At 31.4% G+C, this 27,419-nt stretch overlaps 1 protein-coding gene across 1 annotated transcript in view; it reads left to right on the top strand.

The window, feature by feature from the left end:
* The window catches only part of LOC113373543 (Down syndrome cell adhesion molecule-like protein Dscam2), a 273,188-nt gene that overhangs the window by 224,323 nt on the left and 21,446 nt on the right, over positions 1-27,419 (top strand). Inside the window, exons 9-13 of the mRNA XM_026613836.1 lie at positions 7,118-7,262; positions 7,337-7,448; positions 7,519-7,669; positions 7,987-8,148; positions 15,903-16,190. Coding sequence (XP_026469621.1) covers positions 7,118-7,262; positions 7,337-7,448; positions 7,519-7,669; positions 7,987-8,148; positions 15,903-16,190 — 858 coding nt within the window. The remainder of the gene's footprint in view (positions 1-7,117; positions 7,263-7,336; positions 7,449-7,518; positions 7,670-7,986; positions 8,149-15,902; positions 16,191-27,419) is intronic.

The following is a 27,419-nucleotide window of genomic DNA, read 5'->3' as shown; positions in this document are numbered from 1 at the left end:
ATGTACTAGAAGTTCGGGTAGAAAATTCTGTGGCACTATTTTGCCCAGCCCAAGCTCATCCTTTGCCCAGTTTTATGTAATTTCAAAATATTCAGTGCAATTATATACACATTATTTCAAACATTGCTTTGGAAACCTATTTGGGTCTAAGTTTTGCATTTTATTCCGACTTTTTAAAGCTTTACAATCAATCTCTGAGTCGGTCAAAGTTTTGGCATGATATGCCAGTTTAAATAAATTCTAGTCATTTTATGATTTTCCTGATACGCCATATTACATCCTAAGGGAACATAAGGGCAGTGGCTTTAACTAGCATTTATAAGCTGTATTTATAAAAGCTTTATATATATTCTTAGAACCCCCAAATAATATCGGTCCGAGAATAGTTGGCGAAAGATCTTTGGGAAACTTATATTGTGCCGTGTTGAACAACCTGTCTATCTAATGTGCCAAGTCGTTGGGTATCCAGTACCATTCTTCAAGTAAGATTTAATTTATACTATATAAAGGATTTGTTATACAGGATTCTGAGTATTACGGATATAAATTATAGGATATAATTTTTTTCACAAACAATAAAGTAGATAAATAATGTGGCCTTGTAGTATGACCTGAGCTCGACTGCCAACTTGCAACATCATATGCAACAAGTATTATACAAAAGCTTCATGCTGGGTTTGGTCGTGTTTCCATGCAGAATTGGCCCCACCCTGGAATTAAAATGATTTTTCAAAAAAATCCCCATTTTTCAACTCCCCAACACATTATTTGACCCAGATATAATTGAAAATATGCGAAAGTAACTTTTTGTTGCAACTGTAAAAGATATCGATAAACAAATAACGCAATTTTATTCAATCGGTGTGGACTATATTATTAATAACAAATATTGTTAAATAATTATTTGTTAGTCTATGAAAAGGTAAAAACAATTTTTTGTTTCAAATTTTCGGGTAGTGTGGACTAATTTTTAATTAGCATCATTAGAATGGCTATTCGTTTTTCTTATGCTATCCAAAATTTAGTTTTGTTTTAGTCCATGTGGTAGACCACATTTGCAATGAATTTTTGTTTTGAATTTTAGGACTTTCGGGTACACGGTTTGAAAGTAAAAATCTATGTTTTAAGACGTTGACTCACTTTAGTACTTGCAAAGCTCAAATATATTAAAATATCGTTCTGAGTTGTAAGATGCATCCAGGCATTGGTTTATTTTTCTTTTACCAGATTTATTATTACTTATTCGCTTTGCCACTTGTAATAATTGTAATGCATGACGGTCATAATTTCGATAAAATTTTTGATCCAGTTCACAAATTATATACAATATATTTTTAATTATCATACAGCTCCAACAAATAACATCGCACCTAAACTGATGGGCGATAAATTTGGTTGGAAGATTATCCTTGGTCGTGAAAACAGCCTAATTAGTATCATGTGTCAAGTCGTGGGATACCCTGTTCCAATATTTAAGTGAGTTTCTTGAACAAACTAATTTATCATATTTTAATTTATCGTTGCTTGTTGCGAATTAAAATATGTAAAGAGCCTTTGTTTCGTAATTGATTTTTTCTAACTACAAAGACGTTATTATTAATTTTGGCTCTGTATTTTCAGAGCCAACTAATAACTTAGCACCAAAACTAGTAGGCGAACGAACTCCGTGGAAAATACTTACTGGAAAACTCGGTTCAACACTGTTTGTCTTGTGTCAGGTTGTCGGATTTCCTGTACCTAGATTTCAGTAAGTTTTTCAGCGATATTTTAATAAAATTTGAATAAAAGTAAAAGAAATAAAAAAAAAATGAAAATGCACTATTCTTTCTTTCTTTCGTTTGTGCCGATCGCCCTTTAAGCTCAACATAAAGGCAATTATCTTTAGAATTAATTATGATTTTTTTTTAAATTTTGTTAGAACCACTAGCAATATAAAACCAAAGTACCCGGAAAAAAGTACGAGGGCGGCGAAATCGTATTTTCGCATTCTGGAAAATCAGTATTTCTAACTTGTCCCGTAGTAGGATTTCCAGTACCGTTCTTCAAGTGAGTTATTTAGTTTGATAACCATAATTTTGCATTAGTTTGCTCTGTACTTCCAACAGTAAAATGTAAAATTATTAGTAATATAGCTACACTTATAGTTACAATATTTCATTCAATGTTAAGAAAATGATATAACATCAATGATCAAGTAAACTTTAAACCCTTCCACTGAAAGGCACTGGCATTACATACAACGTATTTATATATGTTATTTTTTCAATTTTCATTATTTATGAAAATATTGCAGAACCCACGAGTAATTTACCTCCAAAACCAATAAATGACAAAATTGGATTTAATAAAATACGGAATGATGTCGGAGAAATGTTGCTTTGGTTTGCCAAGTTGTTGGCTTTCCTGTACCTTACTTTAAGTAAGTCTAAAAATGTTTAGTAAAAACTAATTTTATACATGCGGTTTAAAAATTCTACTAAGAAAAAAGACAATCTTTTTATTGAATATTTAACATAGATCAAAGTATATCTTCCGTAAAATAATTTGTGTTAGAATCAGCGAAATTTTATTTTAATTATGCGCATTAATGATTTTGTACACATAATATAAATAGTATATTTTATGTATTTTCATATTAATTAGTTATGAAATTCTCAAGCAAGCGTTTTTATTCTACTTACACAATATCATTTAACATCTATTGAATAATATCTATCGATGAATAGGTTTTTGATTTACATGTGTCTTGCACTCGCTCTAATCTCATGCATTAATCAATTATATTATAGGAAACGAATATATTAAATTCAGAATTTTATCGTCGATATGATCATATAATTGAAAAAGAGGCTCAGATAAATATATATTACATTTATTTAACATAATAATGTACTCGATTATAAATGTACAAATGTTTTCAAGTAACAAGTTTTTTCTTTCCCGCTTTTTGGATAATATACATATGTTCTATTATACTTGTTCAATTTATATTAAATTCTAACTCATTAAGCAATTTTTTTTAATCAATTCTAAAACTTGTCTTACGTCTTCAGCAGACAATGCTTCAACCGAATCAAAAATTTCACTAATTCACTATTTTTTTACAATATTTTTGTAAATAGATCAATCTAAAAATGTAATAATTTATTTTTTGTTATTGCCTATTAATTATAATTATCAAACTCATAACAAGTTTTGATATTGAATTAAATATACTAGGACCACCAAATAATAATATATCAATGAAAAATTGAGTTTCATGTTACATCAAAATATATACTATCGTAGAAAGTACTAAAATAAGTAAATTTGGCGGAATTATTCTCTTATTATTGTTATATCTGATAAATAACATATTATTACGAATATTATACTTATGATTTTTTTGAATTTATTTTTATAATTGTGCTAATAAATTAATCTCCAATCATTTATTTTATTTATGGTATATTTACTACATTTTTCATTGAAGTTTGTCGTTGTGAAGCATTGTGTCAAAAATCAGGCCGTGGCGATGAAAATTAATTCCTTTGATTTACACTCGAATAATTAATTGGATAAACTTTTCCAGAACCAACGAGCAATATTGCTCCCAAGCTTTGAATGACAAATTCGGTTTCAACAAAGTGTCTAACCGATTTGGCACCCCGGTTGCTTTAGCTTGCCAAGTAATTGGCTTTCCAGTGCCATATTTTAAGTAAGTCGTGATTAGAAAAGAAAATCTTAATTAAATGTGTATTATGATTATTGGGACACCCTTATTTACCTTGCTATCGGGCAGTGGCGATATCATTAAATTCTAACATATTTGTAAATGGAAAATATTTAACATTTGTAGCTCCAACAAGTAACATTGCTCCAAAAGTACCGGGTCAAAAGTATGACGGAGGAAAAATTGTGACGATCAAACAAAATTCCAATGTTTATTTATTATGTGAAGTTGTCGGTCATCCCGTGCCTTATTTTAAGTAAGATTTCTCTACATATCGAAAATATATTCAAAATTGATAATCGAGAATTAATCCCTATTATAATACGTAGTATAGTCAGATAGATCAAGGGTTTACATTACGTATTCATTTCATTCAGTATCTTAATATTATATGTTTAAATGTTGGGTATAACGTAAGTATATTTATTATATTATTTATTGGTGAAAAATATAAGTTCTTAAAATATTTTTATGAAGGAATTCGTACTTTTCGGAAACTTTCAAAATTTATTTTTTTCATTTATTATTGAAATCAAAATCAGATTTAATCAAATCAAATCAAAATTTATTTTTTCATTTATTATTGAAATCCGAATTTAATTAAATATATTTTCAGTTATTTTTCCAGGTGAAGATGCACGGAGTTAGAAGTAATTTTAATTGCGTTTTGTGGATTTTTTAAATAAATGTATATATAAATATATAATTTAAAATTACCTTTGAGTGCAGTGTGTTTTAAATAACCTGTAAAAATATTGATTCCTAAAATTTTTTAATCGCGGTCTTTTTCGATGTTTGTCTTTTTCGGTTGTCTTTTAGTTAGTAACTCAATTATTTGTATCAAAATAAGTTGGCTTTTGTTGCGGTGCTTATTTTTTGTGAGCCTGTATTTGCATTAGAATTTTGATCTTGCGATTCCCACACTTCATGAAGTTGACAAAAAGATTTCAAAATAATTTTTAATTTTATAAAACTGTCATCACTATTTTTTAGAAACGATCTGTCAAAACTGAAGGAGTTGGTAATCTTTAATGCATGTTAAATTTGGGATAAAATAACTAGCTGTGAGCGCTTTTTCTGTTTTATTGATCATTCCGTGCATCTCGCTATAAATTATTTTCACCGCATTTTTATTTGGCTATATATATTTAAAATTCACACACGATTGACAAATTTCTTAAAAAAGTGTTATTTACTAAATGCTAGTACTTCTTCAAAGTTAAGCACGATTAGTTTCAATAGTATACACTCTATCTATCAGTTGATCATAGTGTATTTCAAGTAAATTGATATATCGACAAATTTTCTATTCAAATGTATTACTCATCTAAATTTTGTCAAATCGTGTGTGAAGATTACTAAAAAGTATAAAGTTGTAACTATTTTTCTCCATTCTTCTACAGGTGGTATAAGTTCATCGAAGGAAGTACAAGAAAACAAGCAGTAGTTTTGGACGACAGAGTAAAACAAGTTTCTGGAACATTGATCATCAAGGAAGCAGTTGTGGAAGACAGTGGAAAATATTTGTGTGTGGTCAATAATTCAGTTGGAGGCGAAAGTGTGGAAACAGTTCTAACAGTAACGGCACCACTAAAAGCCCACGTTGAACCAAGAAGTCAAACAATCGATTTTGGAAGACCAGCCGTGTTTACTTGCCATTTTACTGGAAATCCAGTGAGAACCGTCAGCTGGATGAAGGATGGAAAACCTATTGGACACAGTGAAGCAGTACTTAGGTAGTTTTCAAAATTTATATAATATAATAAAATAATGATTTTTGTTGATAAATGAATTACAGTATTAGATTAGATTATCACGTTTTTTGTCATCTACATATATATAAAAATAAGTCGGGTTTTCCTTCCTGACGATATAACTCTAGAACGCACGAACCGATTTCGGCAATTTTGCATTTGTTAGAAAGGTCTCGGCTCCGCAAGGTTTATAGCTAACAAAATTAGTGGCATCGTGCCTTGATTTGCTGGAACTTCACGCACCGTAATTAAAAATTCGAGTAATGACATTAGTGAGAATAATCAGAATTACGCTTGGTTAAGTCAACGAGCAATTCTTGCCGCAAAGAATAATGATGTACACGCACTGAATTTCACCATTCAATCAAAAATTGCTGGCGATTTGGTGACATACCAATGATTCCATTTGACTTCAAACGATTGCAATTTCCAGTGTGCCTTGCGTTCGCAATAACAATTAACAAGTCGCAAGGCGAATCGCTTAGAGTTTGCGAGATAAATTTCAAATTGGGCAGTTAAACGTTGCCTGTTCACGAGTTGGGAAACCATCCGCTTCGTTTCTGTTAACGTCAGACCAAAAAACAAAAAAATTGGTTTACCAAAGAGCACTTTACTTAGAGAAGAAACGAATAATTTGCGGATTCACTTTCATTTACTTAGAGAAGTTCAACTAAAAAAACACTTGATTTTTGTAATTGAAATAAATTCATTAATGTCGTGTAATAAAATCAAATTTTTCTTTTCAAATATAAAACAAACAAAAAATTTTTTTATCTTTCTCACGAAACCATCTGGTGGCAAAACGAAGTTTGTCGGGTTTGCTAGTATTACATAAAAATTAATTTTTTACCTTTGCCTTAAGGTAAAAATGCCTTAGAATTTACTGTTTTGAAATTTTGACGCGTCCTATTACTCCTTACTTTATTAAATTTTTGTAATTAAACCAAAATAAGATTTTTATCTAGCATGTTTCTTCACTGATATCTTTTCAGCAGCTTTTAAATTGTGTAATAAGCTTAGGACTATTTGCAAAAAAGTGGAATTTTTTTTAGACTATTTGCAAAAATGTGAATGAATTATTTTGCTCTTTTCTGCGAGTCCTTATTGAGATACATCAAAAAGTTATTCAATTATTTTATTATTAATAATTAATATTAATTTTACTGGTTAATGTAATCTCAATAAATCCAGTATCAATTCAAAAATCTGTTTATGGTTGATAATTTAATTAGCAAAATTTATTATTAAAAATAATCTGTTTAATAAAATAAACAAAACTAATGACTATGGCATTAAGAATCTCACTGCTTTATTATTTATAGCTAAATATAATTCTATAAATATTCTGTTTCTATCTAATTTTTGACATATATTTTCACGAAATTTTTTGTTAGCATTTATAATATGAAAAGTCCATAATAAATAAAATCAATAGTTTATGATTTTGCATTAAATTTATTATTTTTATTTTCAAGAATCGATTCGGTGAAAAAAGAAGATAAAGGCATGTACCAATGTTTCATTCGTAACGAACAAGAAAGTGCGCAAGGCAGTGCTGAGCTTAAACTTGGAGGAAGATGTAAGTATTATTGCAATACTGTTTATGAATTCATGAAAATATTGGTACTATAATTAATTTATTTTTCTACAGTCGAACCACCTCAGATCAGACATTCTTTTCCTGAAGAAACTATGCAACCTGGTCCATCAGTATTTCTTAAGTGTGCTGCAACTGGTAACCCTACACCTGACATTACATGGGAATTGCATGATAAGAGAATTGTAAACAATGATAGGTAAAATTTATTAGTAAAAAATTGAATTAATAAATTCTATAATTAATTCTAATTAAACTTTTATTGTTTTACAGGTATCAGATAGGCCAATATGTTACCGTCAACGGCGATGTTGTATCTTTCTTAAATATTACTTCAATTCATACAAATGATGGAGGACTTTATAAATGTGTGGCTACTAGCAAGGTATGCATATTTTTAATATAATCTTTTTAAATAATCGTAAACTGTATTATTAATATTTTAATTAAAACAGGTTGGATCAGCATCCCATGCAGCCAAAATCAATGTTTATGGTGCACCTTATGTTCACGACATGGAGAAGAAAGCTATTGTTGCCGGTGAAATTTTGCAAGTGACTTGTCCAGTGGCTGGATATCCTATTGAATCAGTTTTTTGGGAACGAGGTACAGTATATGAAATGGATAAATAAAGTTTCTAAGTTTGACAAAATTTCAACAAATAGTTTTGAATACACGAACTTAATAAACCATGCTTTGCAAAGTAGCGGAAATTTACTTAACTTCTGATTCATTGGGATGTTAACGTTATATTCTAAGGTTTATTCTCAAAATTTCTTACGACGAAAAAATGGATTCAAATTAACATCTTGCGATCAGAACCACGTGTTCTTTGATCCTAATTTGCTTGCATTCTTAATCAGTTATTTTCTGCGAGAGGACGAAAACTAAATACGTTATTCTTAAAATTGATTTATTTTCAGATGGAAGACAGCTCCCTATTAACAGAAAACAGAAGGTATTTGCCAATGGAACATTAATAATCGAAAATGTGGAAAGGAATTCTGATCAGGCAGTCTACACATGTGTTGCAAGGAATGCCCAAGGATACACAGCCAGAGGAACTTTGGATGTTCAAGTTATGGGTAAGTTCAAACTCTAAATATTCTGATTAATTCGGTGATATACAGCAATTTTTTAAAACAAAATAAAAAAGCAACAATTTTATATTCACAATATTAAAACATTTTTTTAGGAATCATACTATTAGTAATATAGTTTAACTTTTTCTATCTAAAGTACTAATAATAAAGTATATATTATTATCGTATAGAAGGCGTGTAAGGATCTATAAATTATTTATTATTAATTTTTCACTTAAATTATATTAATGATGATATAGGGACCAATTCTGCCGCATAACAGAAAGATGTTATGGCAAGGTCATGTTATGAAGAACTGCCCATATTAATATATCAGGCATATTTCTCAGGTTGTCATATAGAAAACCTAACCCAGAAACCGCACAAATGTCAAAAAAACGGTTTTAGATGACATGATCTTTCTGACCCAGCTTCATAACATACAAGTGACGTTGCAGTTTATGTGTTAAACGCGCGAATGCACAGCAAATACATGACATTTTGACAGTATTCAGTATGATTGAGTAGCATAATGTATCCAAGTTGGACGGTAACATGGCCTTGCCATAACATTGGTCTGTTGTGCGGCAGAATCGGTTTCATAATTATTTTTTTCTTTTACAATTTTATGAGTAATGGCATAAATCATGATCAAGGTTTACAGAAAATATTTAAATTTATTTTATGTTTTATATTATCTGTGCTGTATACAATCGAACATATTTTTGTGGATACTTAATAAAATACTCTTTCAAAATTTTAGTTTATTGAATAAAATTTATCTCGCCTGATTGAGTAAATTATTGATTGATATAGTTATATCAGATTAAAAGTAGAACGGTTTTAATACTTTTGAAATATTATTTATTCTTCATTTTAAATTTGAATTTCAAAGTTGCGCACTCTTGAGTAATTTTATTTTTATAGAGTATTTTATTAAGTCATTTTGATTATACATATATAAGAGTTGCAAAAACCTACATTGGTATTGAATGCATTTCAGTATGCATTACCCAATTTTTTGGCAACTCTGATATCATTTTGTTTACAGGATTTTTTCAGGCGATTCGATTGTTTTTATGTATTTTATTTTATGTAAATAGATGATGTATTTAGGTGGCAGCAGATAAATGTAATGGAGGTAAGTTATTATTGACTGCTTGTATTTATTTGTAGTTTTTGCTAGGATATACATGTCTAAAGCAAGAGCAGTTTGAACTGAAAAATTTCGATCGGCTTCTACTATGTATTTTATTTGATTTTAAGAATAGTTTTCTGAACCACACAGATTTAAGAAAACATATTGACTAGTGAAAGTTATTCCGAATCTATTAATTGATATTAAAATATCTTTTACTTGACGGCATATACTATTTAATCATTCTGATTTTTATAGTAGCCCCACAAATTGTACCATTTGATTTTGGTTCTGATGTCACAAACATATTTGACATGGTTTCGGCCACGTGCACGGTTCATAAAGGCGACTTGCCCATAGAGATACAATGGTTATTTAATGATGAGAAAATTTCCTCAAATGATGGGATTCTTATAGGCCGGATGAATCAAAGACTTAGGTAATGGGATTTTGAAAAAATATTTGTCAAAGATTGTAGTACACAGAAAAGTCGTATTTGAGCAAATAATTGGGATAACTTATTTTCTGTGTGCTGTTGTAGCATGCTAGGGAACTTTTGGACCGGATAAGAGTCAAAATTATTATACAGCATTATGATGGCGTATTATCAATTTATTGGCAAAGTTATTGGGCGTTGTTCTAAGACTGAGTTCCCTTGTATGCAAGGAACTATTATTTTATCATGATATCATTATGTAACAATCCTTCATATCACATTTTGCATAATCTTTACCCTAACCTTATTAATTAATTTTATCAGCATTTGAAGATCAAGACCCGAAATGTGTCAAAAGATACTGTTAGATAGTTTAATATAGTCCACATACCAATACAAGCCATATTTCTTTAAACTTGTTAATGTATTTAGTAATGGTATTTTCATTTTTTTGCAATAAAAGATATCTGTAACAATAGATGAAATAGTAGAGTTATTTGAGCATCAGACATATTTCTGTTTCTTAATGATCTTAATGCAATTTCTGTGTATCTACAACAAATATAGCAAGAATAAGTTTCTTACCTGAATTTTAATACACTTTTCTCAAAATAGTTCATTGAGTATAGAATCAGTCAGGGGCAGACATAGGGGAAATTATTCGTGTGTGGCGACCAATCCAGTTGGAATCGCCAAATTTCAAGCAGAATTATCTGTTAATGGTTGGAATTTTATAATGAATATCGTTTCTGTATATTCATATTTGATTTCATTCCTTCCAAATTTTATGATATAAATTTTATAGCAGCGAGGACCTCATAGTAATTAAATTTTTCAGTATGTGAGGCGTTCTAATCTTCAAGATTTAGACATTATTATAATTGATAGATAACCCATAAATACCGGTTTACTTTAGAATATTATTATCTGTTCTTATAATTATTGCCATCTAGTTAAATCTATTTTAAAGCGAATATTAACATTCTGACGTTGTATTCAGAATCATGTTTTCTTAAAATTTTTCTTTATAAGATTTGCCAAAAATCGATTTCAGAGAGCCTTTTAGCTTTTCAAGATAGACAGTCGTTTTCGACATGGAATCTTTCATTGATTTTTTGAATTTGCCTTAAAATGTTTAGGAAAGTATTTCATCGTGGCATTTATTGCAACTTTAAAAGACTTCAGCGATTAGTTCACATGCAAATATACTTTTTTATCATAAATATAAAACAAGTATTAGGCAAACAAGTAATACTACTAAATGCTTGTACTAACGTATCGAAAATTTTAGCTTTGAAATTATTGAAACTTTTTAAATAAATAATTCAAATAAAGTTTTATTAATTTTGATTATCTTTAATTATTTAGTACCCCCGCAAATAATACCGTTCGACTTTGGCGATGAAAAAATTAACATTCTTGATATGATTTTGACCACGTGTACCGCAAACAAGGGAGATTTACCAATAGAACTTCGGTGGCTTTTTAATGGAGAATTAATTACTACAAATGATGGAGTTTTAATTAGCAGAACTAGTCAAAGAATCAGTACTCTCAGTATTGAATCTGTTTTGGGAAGACATAATGGAAAATATACTTGCATCGCTTCTAATAGTGCAGGGGTTGCTAAACATAGTGCAGATTTGATAGTTAATGGTTCGGAGAGATAAATATTGAGAGACTGATATAAATTGATTTCGATTTAGTTGGTTGTTGTAGATTTTACCTTTGACACAAATTTTCTTTTTAGTACCTATATTATTTTATTTTTAATATTTCCATCATTAACACCAAATATTTAGAGATGCTATAAAGAGGATAAAGTATGATTCAAATTGATATAAAGTGTGGGAGTAGTTTTTATATGATGGGAGTTTATATTTTTATTATCCATTACTACTCCCACAAAAGAAATAAATTCGTTGCTGAAGAGCTTAAAATTTTACTGCTTTGTCATTACTTTTTTGGAAACTCTTTATCAAACGCTTTAAAATTATTTGATATTTAGTATGAAAATCAATTCAATATTTAAATTTTAGGGGGTAATATTTATTAGAGTTTATTGGATACAATGTATCATAAATATTTAATATACATAAAAGTAACACACGATAGAAGTATTTTATAAAGACGCATTTTTTATTTTAGTTTGCGAATTTGATATAAATTTACAAAACCCTTTCAATAACTAAAGTTAATTTGTGATCAAATCATAGATTTTTACCGGTAATTTATATTTTTTAAGTTTTAACCTAAGTTGTATATTCCTCCCTTTACATTTGAATTTTGTATGTCCATTGAAATAAATCATAGATAAGGAATTAAATATTAATATATATTAGAGATAGTTCAAGTATTGCTCATATTTGCGGTTCTCATTTTCTAAATTACAATTATTAGTTGCTCCACAAATAATGGCATTCAACTTTGGCGAAGAAATTATCAATGTATTCGATATGGTGTCGGTTAGCTGTACCGCAAATAAAGGTGATTTGCCAATTGACCTACAATGGATATTTAATGGGGAAAAACTAGTTTCAAATGAAGGATTATCAATTAGTAGAACTGGTCATAGAATAACTACTTTGAGTATTGAAAGTGTTCAGGACGAACATAGAGGCAACTATACTTGCCTTGCGACCAATGACGCTGGAACTTATAGACATTCTGCTGAATTGTCTGTTAACGGTGAACTGAATTAGAATTAGTTGATCATATTTTTCTAAAGTGATTTAATTTTACTTCCAAGATATAGCCTTCGTCCCTTCAACTATAGATATATCACTCCAAAAGCCAAACTATTTCTTATTTTATAATACATTCAGTGAGCTGTATGACTACCATAAATTTAACATTTCCTTTCTTGTTTTTTACTAGTGATACCACAAATAGTGCATTTTGACTTTGGCGAAGATAAGATTAATATTTTTGACATGGTATCTGCTATGTGTACTGTAAATAAAGGAGATTTACCAATTGATATTCAATGGTATTTTAATGGCGAACGAATAACCAGTAATGATGGTTTGCTAATTAGTAGAACTAGCCAAAGAATAAGTACTTTAAGCATTGAATCTGTCCAGGGCAGACATAGAGGGTCTTATACTTGCGAGGCCAGCAACATGGCTGGAATGGCAAAATATAGTGCAGAGTTGCAAGTTAATGGTCAATAATTGTATTTTGTTATTTTTTCAATTTTTTTTTAATTTAAATAATTATTTTAAGTTTCAAGTCCTATTTCGAAATAAACTACCTTTCCATAATAAGCGGCTCTATGAGTAAATTTTATGATCTAATGATTTATTAAATTTTTTCCTTTGTCAGTACCCCCAAAATTTAGTCCATTCGAATTCTGTAAAGGCCCATTTAGTTTAGTTTAATGGGAGATATATCACTAAGATGTATCTTGCAGATACATTCATTTAGATGCATAACTGCCATAGACTTAACATTTTTGTTCTACTTTTTTACTAGTGACACCTCAAATAGTGCATTTTGACTTTGGCGAAGACAAGATTAATATTTTTGATATGGTATCTGCTACGTGTACTGTAAATAAGGGAGATTTACCGATTGATATTCAATGGTATTTTAATGGTGAACGAATATCCAGTAATGATGGTTTGCTCATTAGTAGAACTAGCCAAAGAATAAGTACATTAAGTATTGAATCTGTCCAGGGCAGACATAGAGGGTCTTATACTTGCGAAGCCAGCAACGAGGCTGGAATTGTGAAATATAGTGCAGAGTTGCAAGTCAACGGTTAATAAATAATTTGATGTATTTTTTTTTATCTTATTTTAATTTGACTATTTATTTTAAGTTCAAACTCCTATTTCGAAATACCTTTCCATAATAAGCGTTTTCATGAGTAAATTTTATGATCTAAAGAATTATTAAATTATTTCCTCTATTAGTACCCCCAAAAATTAGTCCATTCGAATTCGGCGAAGATCCATTGAGTTATGGAGAAACAGCCTCGGTGCAATGTTTAGTTTCAATGGGAGATTTACCAGTAAGTATAAGCTGGACTTTGAACGGAAAAGATTTTTCTTCAACTCTTACGGATATTTCGACTTCTAATATTGGCAAAAAAATAAGTGTTTTAACTATTGATGCTGTTTCTGAAGAACACATAGGAGATTATGAATGCCAAGCCACAAATAATGCCGGGCAAGCTACTCACACATCACGTTTGCTTGTTAATGGTTTGTTTCAACGAGCATTATTATTGTTAATCGATTTTTTTTATTTTGACAGCATTCCTTAATTCTATCCTTTGAAGACCCTATATCAATATTGATTTACCTTATCTAATTTTATTGCATTGAATAATTTTAGTGCCGCCAAAAATAGCTGCCTTTAGTTTTGGTGAAGAAGCCTTAAATTACGGCGAACCGATTACTGTCAACTGTTTGATATTAAGTGGTGACATGCCGATCAATGTAACCTGGTTACTAAATGATCAAGCAATTCATTACGATGATGATATTAGTGTTAGCAAAGTTGGAAAACATACATATATATTGAATATAGATAGTGTTAGTGCTGAAAATGCTGGAAATTACAGTTGCGTTGCAACTAATGCAGCAGGATCAGCCACGCAAACAGCAAATTTAGTAGTTAACGGTTTGTTGAGTTTAAAAGACTTGGATTTAATCATTAATTTAATGTACTAATTTTTACCTTCCCTTAAATAAATTCCGTAAAAATCCTTTCCTAAAAGTAGATATTCATACACGGTTACGGTTTAATTTCAGTAGGACTTCAGCAATACTGGTTTGCTAAATATTTATCAGAATAGTAACGTATTATATTTTAAATTGTAGCAAGGCATTGTGTCTTTCAGATATATAATTTTTTATTATACTAAATTTTTAGTTCCACCAAAAATTGCACCATTTAGTTTTGGAGAAGAACCTTTGTATTATGGCGAACCAACTACGGTAACTTGCGTACTCACAGGAGGTGATATGCCCATAAATGTGACTTGGTTATTAAATGATCAGCGTATTTATCCTGATGATGATATTAGTCTTAGTAAAGTGGGAAAGCATACGCACATTCTCAATATTGATAGTGTTAATGCTGAACATTCTGGAAATTATAGTTGTGTAGCTTCTAACAAAGCCGGAACAGCAGCGCAAACAGCTAATTTAGCAGTTAATGGTTTGTCGATATAAAAATTAACATTGTTTTATGTTACCTTATTCCAGGTTTTTATCACCACAAACAGTCTATTCCTCTCCTTTTCAATTTATTTTGGATGCGTGACAATTACTTTTTACGAAGCAATCGTAACATAAATGTTGTTACTTTCTCGATCCTGAATAATGATCTTGCCTTAATTTTTAAATTCATAGATATTGACGATAACCTTTGAATTTATAGTGCCGCCAAAAATATCTCCATTTAGTTTCGGTGACCAACCACTAAATTATGGCGAACCAACTACTGTCACTTGCGTTATATCAGGAGGTGATATGCCTATAAATGTAACTTGGGTATTGAATGGTCAACCAATTCATTCCGATGATGGTATAAGTTTAAGCAAAGTAGGAAAACACACGCACTTTTTAAATATTGATAGTGTGAATGCTGAACATGCTGGAAACTACAGCTGTGTTGCTGTAAATTTAGCAGGAGTGGCTACACATTCAACTAATTTAATAGTTAATGGTTTGTTTTAATAGTTATGTAATCGGATATTGGCTATTAAGAATTATTTTAATTATTTAACAATCTTTCCAATAAACATCCATATTTCCAAAATATAATAAGATAATTTTCAAATTAGTGCCTCCAAAGATAGCTGCGTTTGATTTCGGCGAAGAAACTTTAAATTACGGTGATCCTGTCTCGGTGAACTGTTTTGTTATGAGCGGCGATTTACCTATCAATGTAACTTGGTTATTGAATGGGTATCCTATTGAGTCTGATATGGGTATTTCATTGGGTAGTATGGGTAAACGCACTCATATTCTCAATATTGAAAGCGCTTCTGATATTCATGCTGGAAACTATACTTGCAAAGCTGAAAATGATGCTGGAACAGCCCAGCATACCACTTTGTTAGTTATTAATGGTTTGTTTTGGAGACTGTTTTGAGTTTAATTAAAATTAGTAGTATATGGTCATAAGTTCAGTTTTACTTTTGCTAATTATATTTACCTGCCCTCCTAGCTCCACCAAAAATAGCTCCATTCCTTTTCGGGGACGAACCGTTAAATTTCGGCGAACCAACGTCTGTGACTTGTATTATTCTGGGGGGCGATTTGCCAATAAATGTTACATGGTTGTTAAATGGATATCCTATAGAATCAGATTTGGGAATCACATTAGGAAGTATGGGAAAACGAACACACATTTTGAATATCGATAGTGCTTCGGAAAACCATGCAGGAAATTATACTTGTTTTGCACAAAATTATGCAGGCATAGCTCAGCATACTACGATATTGATTGTTAATGGTTTGTTTATTTATTCAGTAGACTGTTATCACTTGTATTTAACTGCATATAGTTTTATTTTCTTATTCACACCAATTATTCCAATATCCTTAGACTTCGAAAATTATATTTAGATGTTACTATAACTTCCAATCTTGTCCGCCCAATAATTGGAGTAATTTCTCTGATTAGTAAAAATGTCTCATACGTTAAATTAAATTTTCACTCAAGAGTATTTCTACTCAATTGTTATAGTGCGTCCTAAAATAGCCGCTTTCGATTTTGGAGATGAGAGTTTAAACTTTGGTGATCCTGTATCCGTGAATTGTGTTATCATGAGTGGAGATTTACCTATGAATATCACTTGGTTATTGAATGGTTATTCTATTGATGAAGAATTAGGCTTAACTATAGCAAGTTTAGGTAAACGGACACATGTTTTGAGTATTGACAGTGCTTCAGAAAATCATGCCGGGAATTATACGTGTAAGGCACAGAATAACGCCGGCGTTGCAGAGCATACTGCTACTTTAGTAGTAAATGGTTTGTTTATTTGAATGATGGTAAATGGAATCTTAGTTGTAGTAGATCTATATAAATCATACTTTTAACTGCCAATCCTGATACTGCCCACTTCCTAACAAGATTGGGAACAAGGTCAATAATATATCTGATATCGCGTTTTTCAGTTCGACCAAAAATAGCCGCCTTCGATTTTGGTCATGAAACCTCAAATTTTGGCGATGCTATTACCGTTAATTGTGTCACAATGAGTGGCGACTTACCTATGAATGTGACATGGTTATTAAATGGATATCCTATTGATGATGATATGGGTATAACTTTGGGTAGCATGGGCAAACGTACCCATATTCTGAACATCGATAGTGCGTCAGAAAGTCATGCTGGGAAGTATACATGCGTTGCTGAAAATATAGCTGGTGTAGCTGAACATACAGCCGAATTAATTATAAATGGTTTGATGAAAACAATAAAAAATGCGTAGTTATCTTTGAATTATTTATATTTTTGCGTTATACCTATATTTCCAGCTCCTTTTCTTGTACCTTGCGTGAACATTGAATAGTATCATTGAACACCTTGAATAATAATGTGACAACGACGAAATAATAACAATATCAGTGTTATGCGATACGATATTTTCTTAGAGTAGCTAGATATATTTCACTTAATTGCTAATTATATTATATAATATAATAGTTTCTATTACTAAACGAAATCTTATGATACAATTGCCAGTTGCACCAAAAATCACACCATTTGACTTTGGGGAGAACGCTTTGGGTGTTGGTGAAGCTGCATCAGTTCAATGTGTGACCTCTGTTGGAGATTTACCATTATCTTTCAGTTGGTTATTAGATGGGCAAGAAATTAAACCATTTGACTCCAGAATTAGTGATTTAACCATTGGAGCAATGGGAAAACGATCTCATTTTCTGAATATTGAGAGTGTACGGGCTGAACATGCTGGCAATTATACTTGCCGAGTAGAAAATTCAGCTGGTACTTCAGAGCATACAGCAAGCCTCGTGGTTAATGGTTAGGAATATTGATAAAGTTGTTTTTTTTATTTTTTTTTTATTTAAATACTCCAATTTCCACGATCCCTATATTTTATAATCTCCAAACTCTAATCGTCGTCGGAAACAAATATCAATTTGATAGATTCTATGTACGATGTTCTTAACAAGTTCTTAAACAAGTATTCTTGGTTGCGCCAGTAACAATTGTTAATCACACACTAAGGAAATCTTATTCATTCATGATTGTCTGATTCAAAGCAGTCCGAAACTTTACGAGTTGAAAAACGTTGAAGTTTATGGATTCTCAATATATCTTAATAAACTATATTTGCATCAAACATCTCAAACGTTTATTATAAAAATATTTATAGCTCCTCCAAAAATTGGGCCTTTTGACTTTGGTGATGGACCTCTAAATTATGGCGAACCAACTTCAGCCGTTTGTACAATTCTTGGTGGAGATTTACCGATGAATATAACTTGGTTATTAAATGGTTATCCTATTGATCTGGATATTGGAATAACAGTAGGGAGCATGGGAAAACGTACTCATATTCTTAATATAGACAGTGTTTCACAAAATCATGCAGGAAACTATACTTGTAGTGCTTTAAATAAGGCAGGAATTGCTCAGCATACTGCAGAATTAATTGTTAATGGTTTGTTTAATTTAGCTTTAAGGAGATCTGTAGATGGTAAATTTTATTTTTGTAGAACTTCCTATCTTATCCTTTCATACCCAATTATGCAATTATCTCAAACAAATATTTTTATGTAAGTATATATCTTTAAATCACTAGTGCCGCCTAAAATAGCTCCATTCGACTTTGGTGAAGAGCCACTGAATTTTGGTGAACCTTCTTCTGTTGGATGTGTAATTCTTGGAGGCGACTTGCCAATAAATGTAACATGGTTTAAAGATGGTTATCCAATTGATGTGGATATTGGTATAACATTCGCAAACTTAGGTAAACGTACACATATCTTGAATATTGACAATGCTTCTGAAAACCATACTGGAAACTATACATGCAATGCGCTAAACAGCGCAGGAATTGCACAACACAGTGCTACCTTGATCGTAAATGGTTTGTTTACTCTGATGAATTAATTTATTTTTAGTTTTGTTATGTTTTATGAATTTGATTTTTCTACCTCTCCTTCAAATAATACAAATCATTAATAGAATATTTGGGGTACAATGCTATATGCAAAATAACTCATATATTACCAAAACAGACACTGCTGAAATAAACTTGAATGAAGTAGCATCCACGTATTGCGAAACATCAATTCGAGATCTTTCTTGATCTATGATGTTGATGTAGCTAGTATTTGAACAAAGAAAAAATTTAACTCTTCATCTTATCAATGTAGGAATATGATATAATTACTTGCATATAAAAACAGCGTAAATGTGTAACATACAGAACTTTAGCAAACGCGTCCAAAATTCAGCTGGATATTCAGAATAGCCGAACAGTGTCAATTGCTAGATTTTTGGTTAACGGTTAGGTAGTTTACGATAGATTGAAATTGTAACACACAATGTGGCTCTATTATTTAACAAAACTACTTTTTGGTATTATTTTATTTTGTTCAATCAAATCATTGTGTCAGTCTATGCTTCTATAATTGATTATATTTATCTCTTTATCAAGTTTCTCCAAAAATCAGTCCCTTTTCCTTTGGTGACGACCCGCTGAATTACGGTGAACCTGCATCAGTTCAATGCTTTGTAGCTACAGGAGATTTACCATTGAACATAACTTGGCTCTTTGAAGATCATGACATGCCACAAATTTCTGGATTAACTATAATAAATGCAGGAAAACGTACACTGTTGCTAAATATAGATAGTGTTACTGCAACTCATGCAGGAACGTATAAATGTATAGCTAGAAATAATGCAGGAATGGTAGAGTATTCTACCGAATTGAGAGTTAATGGTTTGTCAAAAATGATTGGTCTATCCTATTTTTTGTGCATGCTTTATATTGAAATCTACAACCGATGTCCAATGTCCATCACAATTTTCCAACAGTAAATATCCATTGACGTTGAAAGAAAGGGATTTTCATAAAAATAATCAATACACCTCGATATTATAAGTTATCATAATTTGCTTTATAGTTATAATTAAGTTGCCAATTTATCTTTTGCATGAAGTTTCGCCAAAGATCACGCCATTTACTTTTGGCGACGTTCCTTTAAATTATGGAGAACCAGCTTCTGCTCAATGCTTTGTGACAACCGGAGATTTGCCTCTAAATATTCAATGGCTTTTCGATGAACACGAATTACCTCAAATTCCTGGTTTAACCGTTACTAGTGTAGGAAAACGAATTTCTTTGTTGAATTTTGAAAGTGTCAGTGCAACACATGCTGGCATTTATAAATGTATTGCTGAAAATAGCGCAGGAATTGCAGTTTATTCTGCTGAATTGAGGGTTAATGGTTTGTTATTGTCAACATTTAATTTAAACGTTCATGTATTTTATTTTTGTAGCATGTTTATTATTTTTGAACTCCTGGTCCAATAAAACCTATTAAACAAACCAGTCCTGAGCCTTCATCCGGTATGGAGAGGCTATAAGTTTTGTTTATTTTTTTTATTTAACTTAAAATAATATTTAATGGTATTGCTCTACAGTTTTACCGAAGATAGCGCATTTCGAATTCGAAAAGAATTTGAACAATGGTGACCCTGCATCCATACAGTGTTTTGTGTCCGGAGGCGATTTACCAGTTCAAGTAATTTGGTTGCATAACGGCCGCCCAATATTAAATGATGATGACTTGATATCTATAGGAAAATTGGGTCATAGGCTTTTTGCACTCAATATAGACAGCTTACTTGGCGAGCATAGTGGAAATTATACTTGCCTCGCTAAAAACTCAGCTGGAACTGCAGAACATACAGCAGTTCTTGTTGTCAATGGTTTAAATTAAAAATATTCTTAAAGTTTTATTTGTTACAGTTACACAGTTTAATCATATAAATTTCCTTGCCTAAAATTCCATTAATCCTCGTATAACAATGCTTAGTTCATAAATTGGACGTCTTTTTGGCTAGTATTATATTTCACCTTAAGTTTGATTCGTTTTTCAGTTATGCCCAAAATAACACCTTTCTCATTTGGTGAAACACCAGTTAATAACGGGCAATTTGTAACATCGCAATGCACGGTTTTTGAAGGAGATTTACCTTTGACGGTGAGTTGGTTTTTCAATGGTCTTCTAATAACAGAAATTCAACCTTTTGCTGTAGTTTCTAAAGTTGGAGCTAGGGTCAGCATGTTGGCCATTGAATCTGTAGCAGCTGATAGCGTTGGAAATTACACTTGTACAGCTGTTAACAAAGCTGGAACAACTAGTCATACAGCGATTTTATTAGTTAACGGTTTGAATTACTTTTTGAATGTATAAATATTTATAAAAAATTATCAGGTAGTTGAGTTCGTATAGGTGCAAATTGCTCTTGAAGCTCACAATGGTAAATTTATTATCTTAGCTTCCAGTGCGGTTCTTGCTGCTTATTTGCTTTAATAAGACTAAACGTACAGAATATATATTTTATTTTTTAGTTAATTTAATCCTTATCTGAGTTTTGGAAGACACATTATATTTCCTTTCCTAATATAAGAGTCATAGAATATAACCCAAGAAAAGTGTTGGCTGCATTACTTATTAATATTGAATTTGGTGCTATTTTCTAAGACCAACTGTATGGTACCACATATTAGGCAATCTATCTATAATTCAATCAAGGATTTATCTGCTACTACTGTACTTTCTTTTAATTGGTTTTTGTTGTGAGACAAATCGTACAAATCGTCCTATAAAAATAGTCCAGATAAAAATGCTCTACAGACAAAAATCTTACTTATTTTTTTTTCTTGTTAAAATAATGATGTAATTATTCTTGTTTGAATTATACTTTACCAGTATGGTAATTATCTTTTTCTAATTTTTGCTAGTTTTACCACGTATTACGCCCTTCAGTGGTGGCGAAGATGCCATTTTCACTGGTGATTATTTCACTGTGATGTGTGCTGTAACTCATGGAGATCTTCCTATGGAAATAACATGGTTGCATAATGATCGTGAAATCACAGACGATTTAGGAGTTAGTTTTGTATCTAATAAAAGAGTTAGTACCTTGACTATAGAATCAGTTGCTGCTTATAATGCCGGAAATTATACTTGCCAAGCCAAAAATAAAGCTGGTGTTGATAAGTTTGCTATTGAGTTAACAGTGAATGGTTTGTTAAAAAACGTTTTAGAATAATTCTAATTATTTCTATAATTACTGTGCCATCCCATTTCCTACCCCGGTTTTCCAAAGATCATCTTTATTACAAATGTGGAAATAAATTATTATTAATTCAACAGTATCTCCACGTATAACTCCATTCAGTGGTGTTGAAGAAGCAATTTTTACTGAAGATTTTTTCTCTGTGATGTGTGTTGTTAGCCATGGTGATTTACCGATGGAAATCTTATGGCTACATAATGGCCATGAGATTCAGGACGATTTAGGAGTGACATTTACATCTAATAAACGAATAAGCACACTTACTATCGAAAGTGTTGCTCATTATAACGCTGGAAATTATACTTGTCAAGCTAAAAACAAAGCTGGAGTCGACACATTTACTATAGACTTGGTAGTAAATGGTTTGTTTTTTAGCATCAGTTTTTTTTTTTAATTTTTTGGTTTTTATAATAAAATACATAACACATATTCCTGTATCTCCTGCCTTTTTGTTGCCTTATGTTACAATATTATGAAATAATTATATTTGATTGGATAGATATTGGATTTTGGATTTTTATTCTTATACGAATGATGAAGATTGCTATCATTTTCTGTTATCAGCCACATAGACATCTAAGACTAGTTACCCAAATTAAGAGACGAAACGAAATAATTAATTTTACTTTAATACGATAATATTAACAAAATATATTTATTACAATTTTACGTCATTATTCCCAGTTGCTCCTCGAATAACGCCATTTATTGGTGGCGAAGATGCTATTTTTCCTGGAGATTTTTTCACTGTTACTTGTCCAGTCAGTCATGGCGATTTGCCACTTCAAATTACTTGGTTACACAATGACCAAGAAATAACAGAAGATATGGGAGTTACTTTTTCTTCTACAAAAAGAACCAGTGCAATGACCATAGAATCTATAGCTGCTTACAATGCTGGAAATTATACTTGCCAAGCGAAAAATACAGCTGGTGTTGATAGATACACAATTGACTTGATAGTAAACGGTTGTTATTTCAAATGAGTTTATATTCTGAAATTAGATTATATTGTTTTATTTTATTCCATCCTGTACACAAAATTGTGCTTGAATCGTAATTGATCAGTTAAATATATTTTTTGATGCCGTGCTATCTAAAATCTAATTTAGGTAGTACTGTAAAAACTTTAGCTTCGAGTCTTTTTGTGAATGGTTATCAATTTGAATTGATGATGCATATTTTACTAACTTAATTTTACTGTTTCGAAATTATTTTATCTATTGCTTGTTCCCAAGACCTAATTTTATTCGCTCTTGTTCTTCCGAAGTTAGTTCCTCCGAAGATCACGTCGTTTTCCGCTAAACCACAATTGTACTACAGATAGAATTGTACCTTAAATACTTAATATCTTGTCATTTATTTATAACTAGCATTTTTATTAATAACTCTTTTCTGCTCAATTTATTACCAGTTATTAGATTTAATAATAAAAATATTTTGCCAGTTTTGCCGCGAATTACTCCATTTAGCAGCGGTGAAGAAGCTGTTTTCACCGAAGATTTCTTCTCCGTTACTTGCGTTGTAAGTCATGGTGATCTGCCTATGGAAATTGTCTGGTTACACAATGAACAAGAAATAACAGAAGATTTAGGAGTTAGTTTCAATTCTAATAAGAGAACAAGTGCTTTGACTATAGAGTCCGTAGCTGCTTACAATGCAGGAAATTACACTTGTCAAGCTAAAAATTCTGCTGGAACCGACAGATACACAATAGAATTAATTGTTAACGGTTTGATAATTAAAACTAATAGAATGATTTAGGTTCAATTCATATATTCATTCTTGTTGTTTTTTGTAACTACTTTCCCTCCAAAACGCCTAAATATGATAGATTCTTTCAAATTTACATTGTGTATATTGGTTTATCATTTTGAACTAAATTTTTTAATCATCCTACTATTAGTTTTACCTCGGATTACGCCTTTCAATGCGGGTGATGATGCAGTTTTTACCGGAGACTTTTTTACTGTAACATGTGCGGTAAGCCATGGTGATTTGCCAATGGAAATTTCATGGTTGCACAACGATCATGAAATCACTGATGACATGGGCATCAGTTTTGCATCTAGTCGAAGAATAAATACCTTAACAATAGAATCCGTTGCTGACTATAATGCAGGAAACTATACTTGTCAAGCTAAAAACGCCGCTGGGGTTGATAAATATACCATAGATTTAGTAGTAAATGGTTTGTCACCACAATTATAAAAAAACACTTTTTGTATCCATTAAATTTACGTCTCTCCTGTGCTTCCAACTCACAACTATTTTCAAATGAAAAATATATTCGATTTTAGTAGCAAGTTATAAGTACCAATGACATTTTAAGCTGCTTTTATACTTTTAGTATTACCTCGAATTGTTCCGTTTTCTGCTGGAGAGGATGCAGTTTTTACAAGTGATTTTTTTACTGTAACATGTGCGGTTAGTCATGGTGATTTGCCTCTTCAAATCATTTGGTTGCACAATAATCTTGAAATCACAGATGATTTAGGAATCACTTTTTCTGTTTCAAAAAGAACCAGCGCTATGACAATCGAGTCTGTTGCAGCATATAACGCTGGCAATTACACATGCCAAGCTACTAATGCTGCTGGAATTGATAGATTTACTATAGATTTAGTTGTTAATGGTTGGTTTCAGTAGTTTTTTTATTGTGTTTTTTTTAATTTGTTATATCCTAAACTTCTAGCCCGTATAGTCATATAACTAAAATTTTCGTGATGTCTTGAATGCCGATAACAAAATCTATTTATTACGTTTTTACGTCAATTATTCCTAGTTGCTCCTCGGATCATGCCATTTCTTGGTAACGAAGATGCTATTTTTCCGGGAGATTTTTTCACCGTTACTTGTCCTGTCAGCCATGGTGATTTGCCACTTCAAATTACTTGGTTGCATAATGACCAAGAAATAACGGAGGATATGGGAGTTACTTTTTCTTCTACAAAACGAACCAGTGCAATGACCATTGAATCTATAGCTGCTTACAATGCTGGAAATTATACTTGCCAAGCAAAAAATACAGCTGGTGTTGATAGATATACAATTGACTTGATAGTAAACGGTTGTTATTTAAAATGAGCTTGTATTCTGAAATTATTTTTTTTGTTTTTATATTTTTTATTCCATTACAAACACTTTGTTCCCATGTCTTCCAAAGTCCTTGGAACTGATTGTTAATTTTTTTTTGATGCAGTACTGCCTAAAATCGCTCCCTTTACGGCTGGTGATGAAGCGCACCAACAAGGAGATTACTTAACAATAACTTGCACGTTCACACATGGTGATCTTCCTATCAATATAACTTGGTCCCATGATGGTCAGGTTCTACCAACATCGGGAGACCCTGATAGTGGTATTACTTTAATCACCACAAAAAGAAGTAGTGTGCTTAGTATTGATTCCATAGCTGGTGAACATGCTGGAAATTACACGTGCACCGGGACGAATCGGGCAGGATCTGATAGCTTAGCAACGAGTCTTTTTGTGAATGGTTAAAAACTTAAATCTTTCATTGCACATTTTACTAACTTTTTTATAGTTTGCTAATTATTTTATCCACTTCTTTTTCCAAAATACCTGAATTTATTTGCTCATCTTGATCATATTCATTAGTTCCTCCGAAGATCACGCCGTTTTCCGCTGGTGAAGATGCTTTACAACAGGGCGATTACTTTACAATGACTTGTGCATTTATTCATGGCGATTTGCCGATAGATATTCATTGGTTACATAATGGAAGACTAATATCGACTTCAAGCGATATTGATAATGGTTTAACTTTAATGAATACGAAGAGAAGCAGTGTGTTGAATATTGATTCTATATCGGGCGAACATGCTGGAAATTACACATGCTCAGGAACAAATCGAGCCGGAGTAGATAGCCTAACTACGAGTCTTTTTGTTAACGGTTAATTTATGACTTTTTAAGTTTCTGCTACACTTTTTCCTATTATTTATATTTTGCTAGTAGAGTTATATTTTAACTTATATCAACAAACCCGTTTTAATAAAACATCATTTCTTACCTCAATCCTGTTTATTAGTACCTCCAAAGATCACACCGTTTTCCGCTGGTGAAGATGCTTTACAACAAGGTGACTTTTTCACAATGACCTGCGCGTTCATCCATGGAGATTTACCCATAGAAATTTTCTGGTCACATAATGGTAGAACAATATCTACTTCAGAGGACTTTGATAATGGATTGACTGTAGTTAATATGAAAAGAAGTAGTGTACTGAATATTGACTCCATAGCTGGAGAACATGCTGGGAATTACACGTGTTTTGGGAAGAATAGTGCCGGAACTGATAGTCTTGCCACTCAGCTTTTCGTAAATGGTTGATAAAATTATTCTAATGCTGTTTAAAATTTTATTTTTAAATGTTTTTCAATTGCCTCCACAAATATCGTTCCTTACACAGGTGCTCCTTACCATAAAATATAAATTTAATTGTAAATTTGTGGTTAATTTTTTTTATGTTTATGGCATAAACAGTCGAGCGAAACTCGTTTTCAACGTTTGGTTTTTTGACATAATATATTCAGAGCTAGTTAAAAGGAATACTAAAATATTTAGAATAATACTAAACGTTCTGGATCGAGCAATCTTTGTTAGTATGTTTTTAGGTTATTAATTTATATCATTTCTGTAAAAATTCTGCAGCACAAATAATTTATTTCTATCATCAATATTTTCTAGTTCCGCCAAAAATAGCACCATTTTCCGCGGGAAACGAACCGCTTCAACAAGGCGATTATTTTACCATGACGTGTGCTTTTATACATGGCGATCTTCCAATAGAAATTTCTTGGTCTCATAATGGTAGAATTTCATCTGCATTGGATGATAATGATAACAGCCTTACGTTAGTCAATAGTAAAAGGAGTAGTGCATTGAGTATTGACTCTATATCTGGTGAACATGCTGGAAATTATACATGTACTGGTGTAAACCGAGCTGGAACAGAAAGTTTATCTACACAACTTTTTGTTAACGGTTAGATATAAAGATGTTTTGAAATGCTATGTTATTTTACCAGAATCTTAATCCTTCTTTCCATCGATTTGGAGACAAACACGATCAGGCAGTTTTATGTCACAGAGTAATTCTTTATTTACCTTAGATGACTAAATTTTCCGTTATCATTGATATTTTCCAGTACCACCAAAAATTGCTCCATTTTCCGCTGGCGATGATCCTCATCAACAAGGCGATTACTTCTCAATGATTTGCGCCATAACACACGGCGATATACCTATCGAAATTACTTGGTCCCACAATGGTAAAATTTTGCCAAAAGTAGGAGATTCAGATAGTGGATTGACCTTAGTGAATACTAAAAAAAGTAGCGTCCTGAGCATAGATTCTATATCT

The sequence above is a fragment of the Ctenocephalides felis genome, unplaced genomic scaffold, assembly GCF_003426905.1.
Source record: "Ctenocephalides felis isolate EL2017-DRISC unplaced genomic scaffold, ASM342690v1 CF-g0.4_SCAFFOLD_00845, whole genome shotgun sequence".
Lineage (NCBI taxonomy): Eukaryota > Metazoa > Arthropoda > Insecta > Siphonaptera > Pulicidae > Ctenocephalides > Ctenocephalides felis.
Note: the sequence above shows the minus strand (reverse complement) of the source record. Positions and strands in the feature narration are given on the sequence as shown.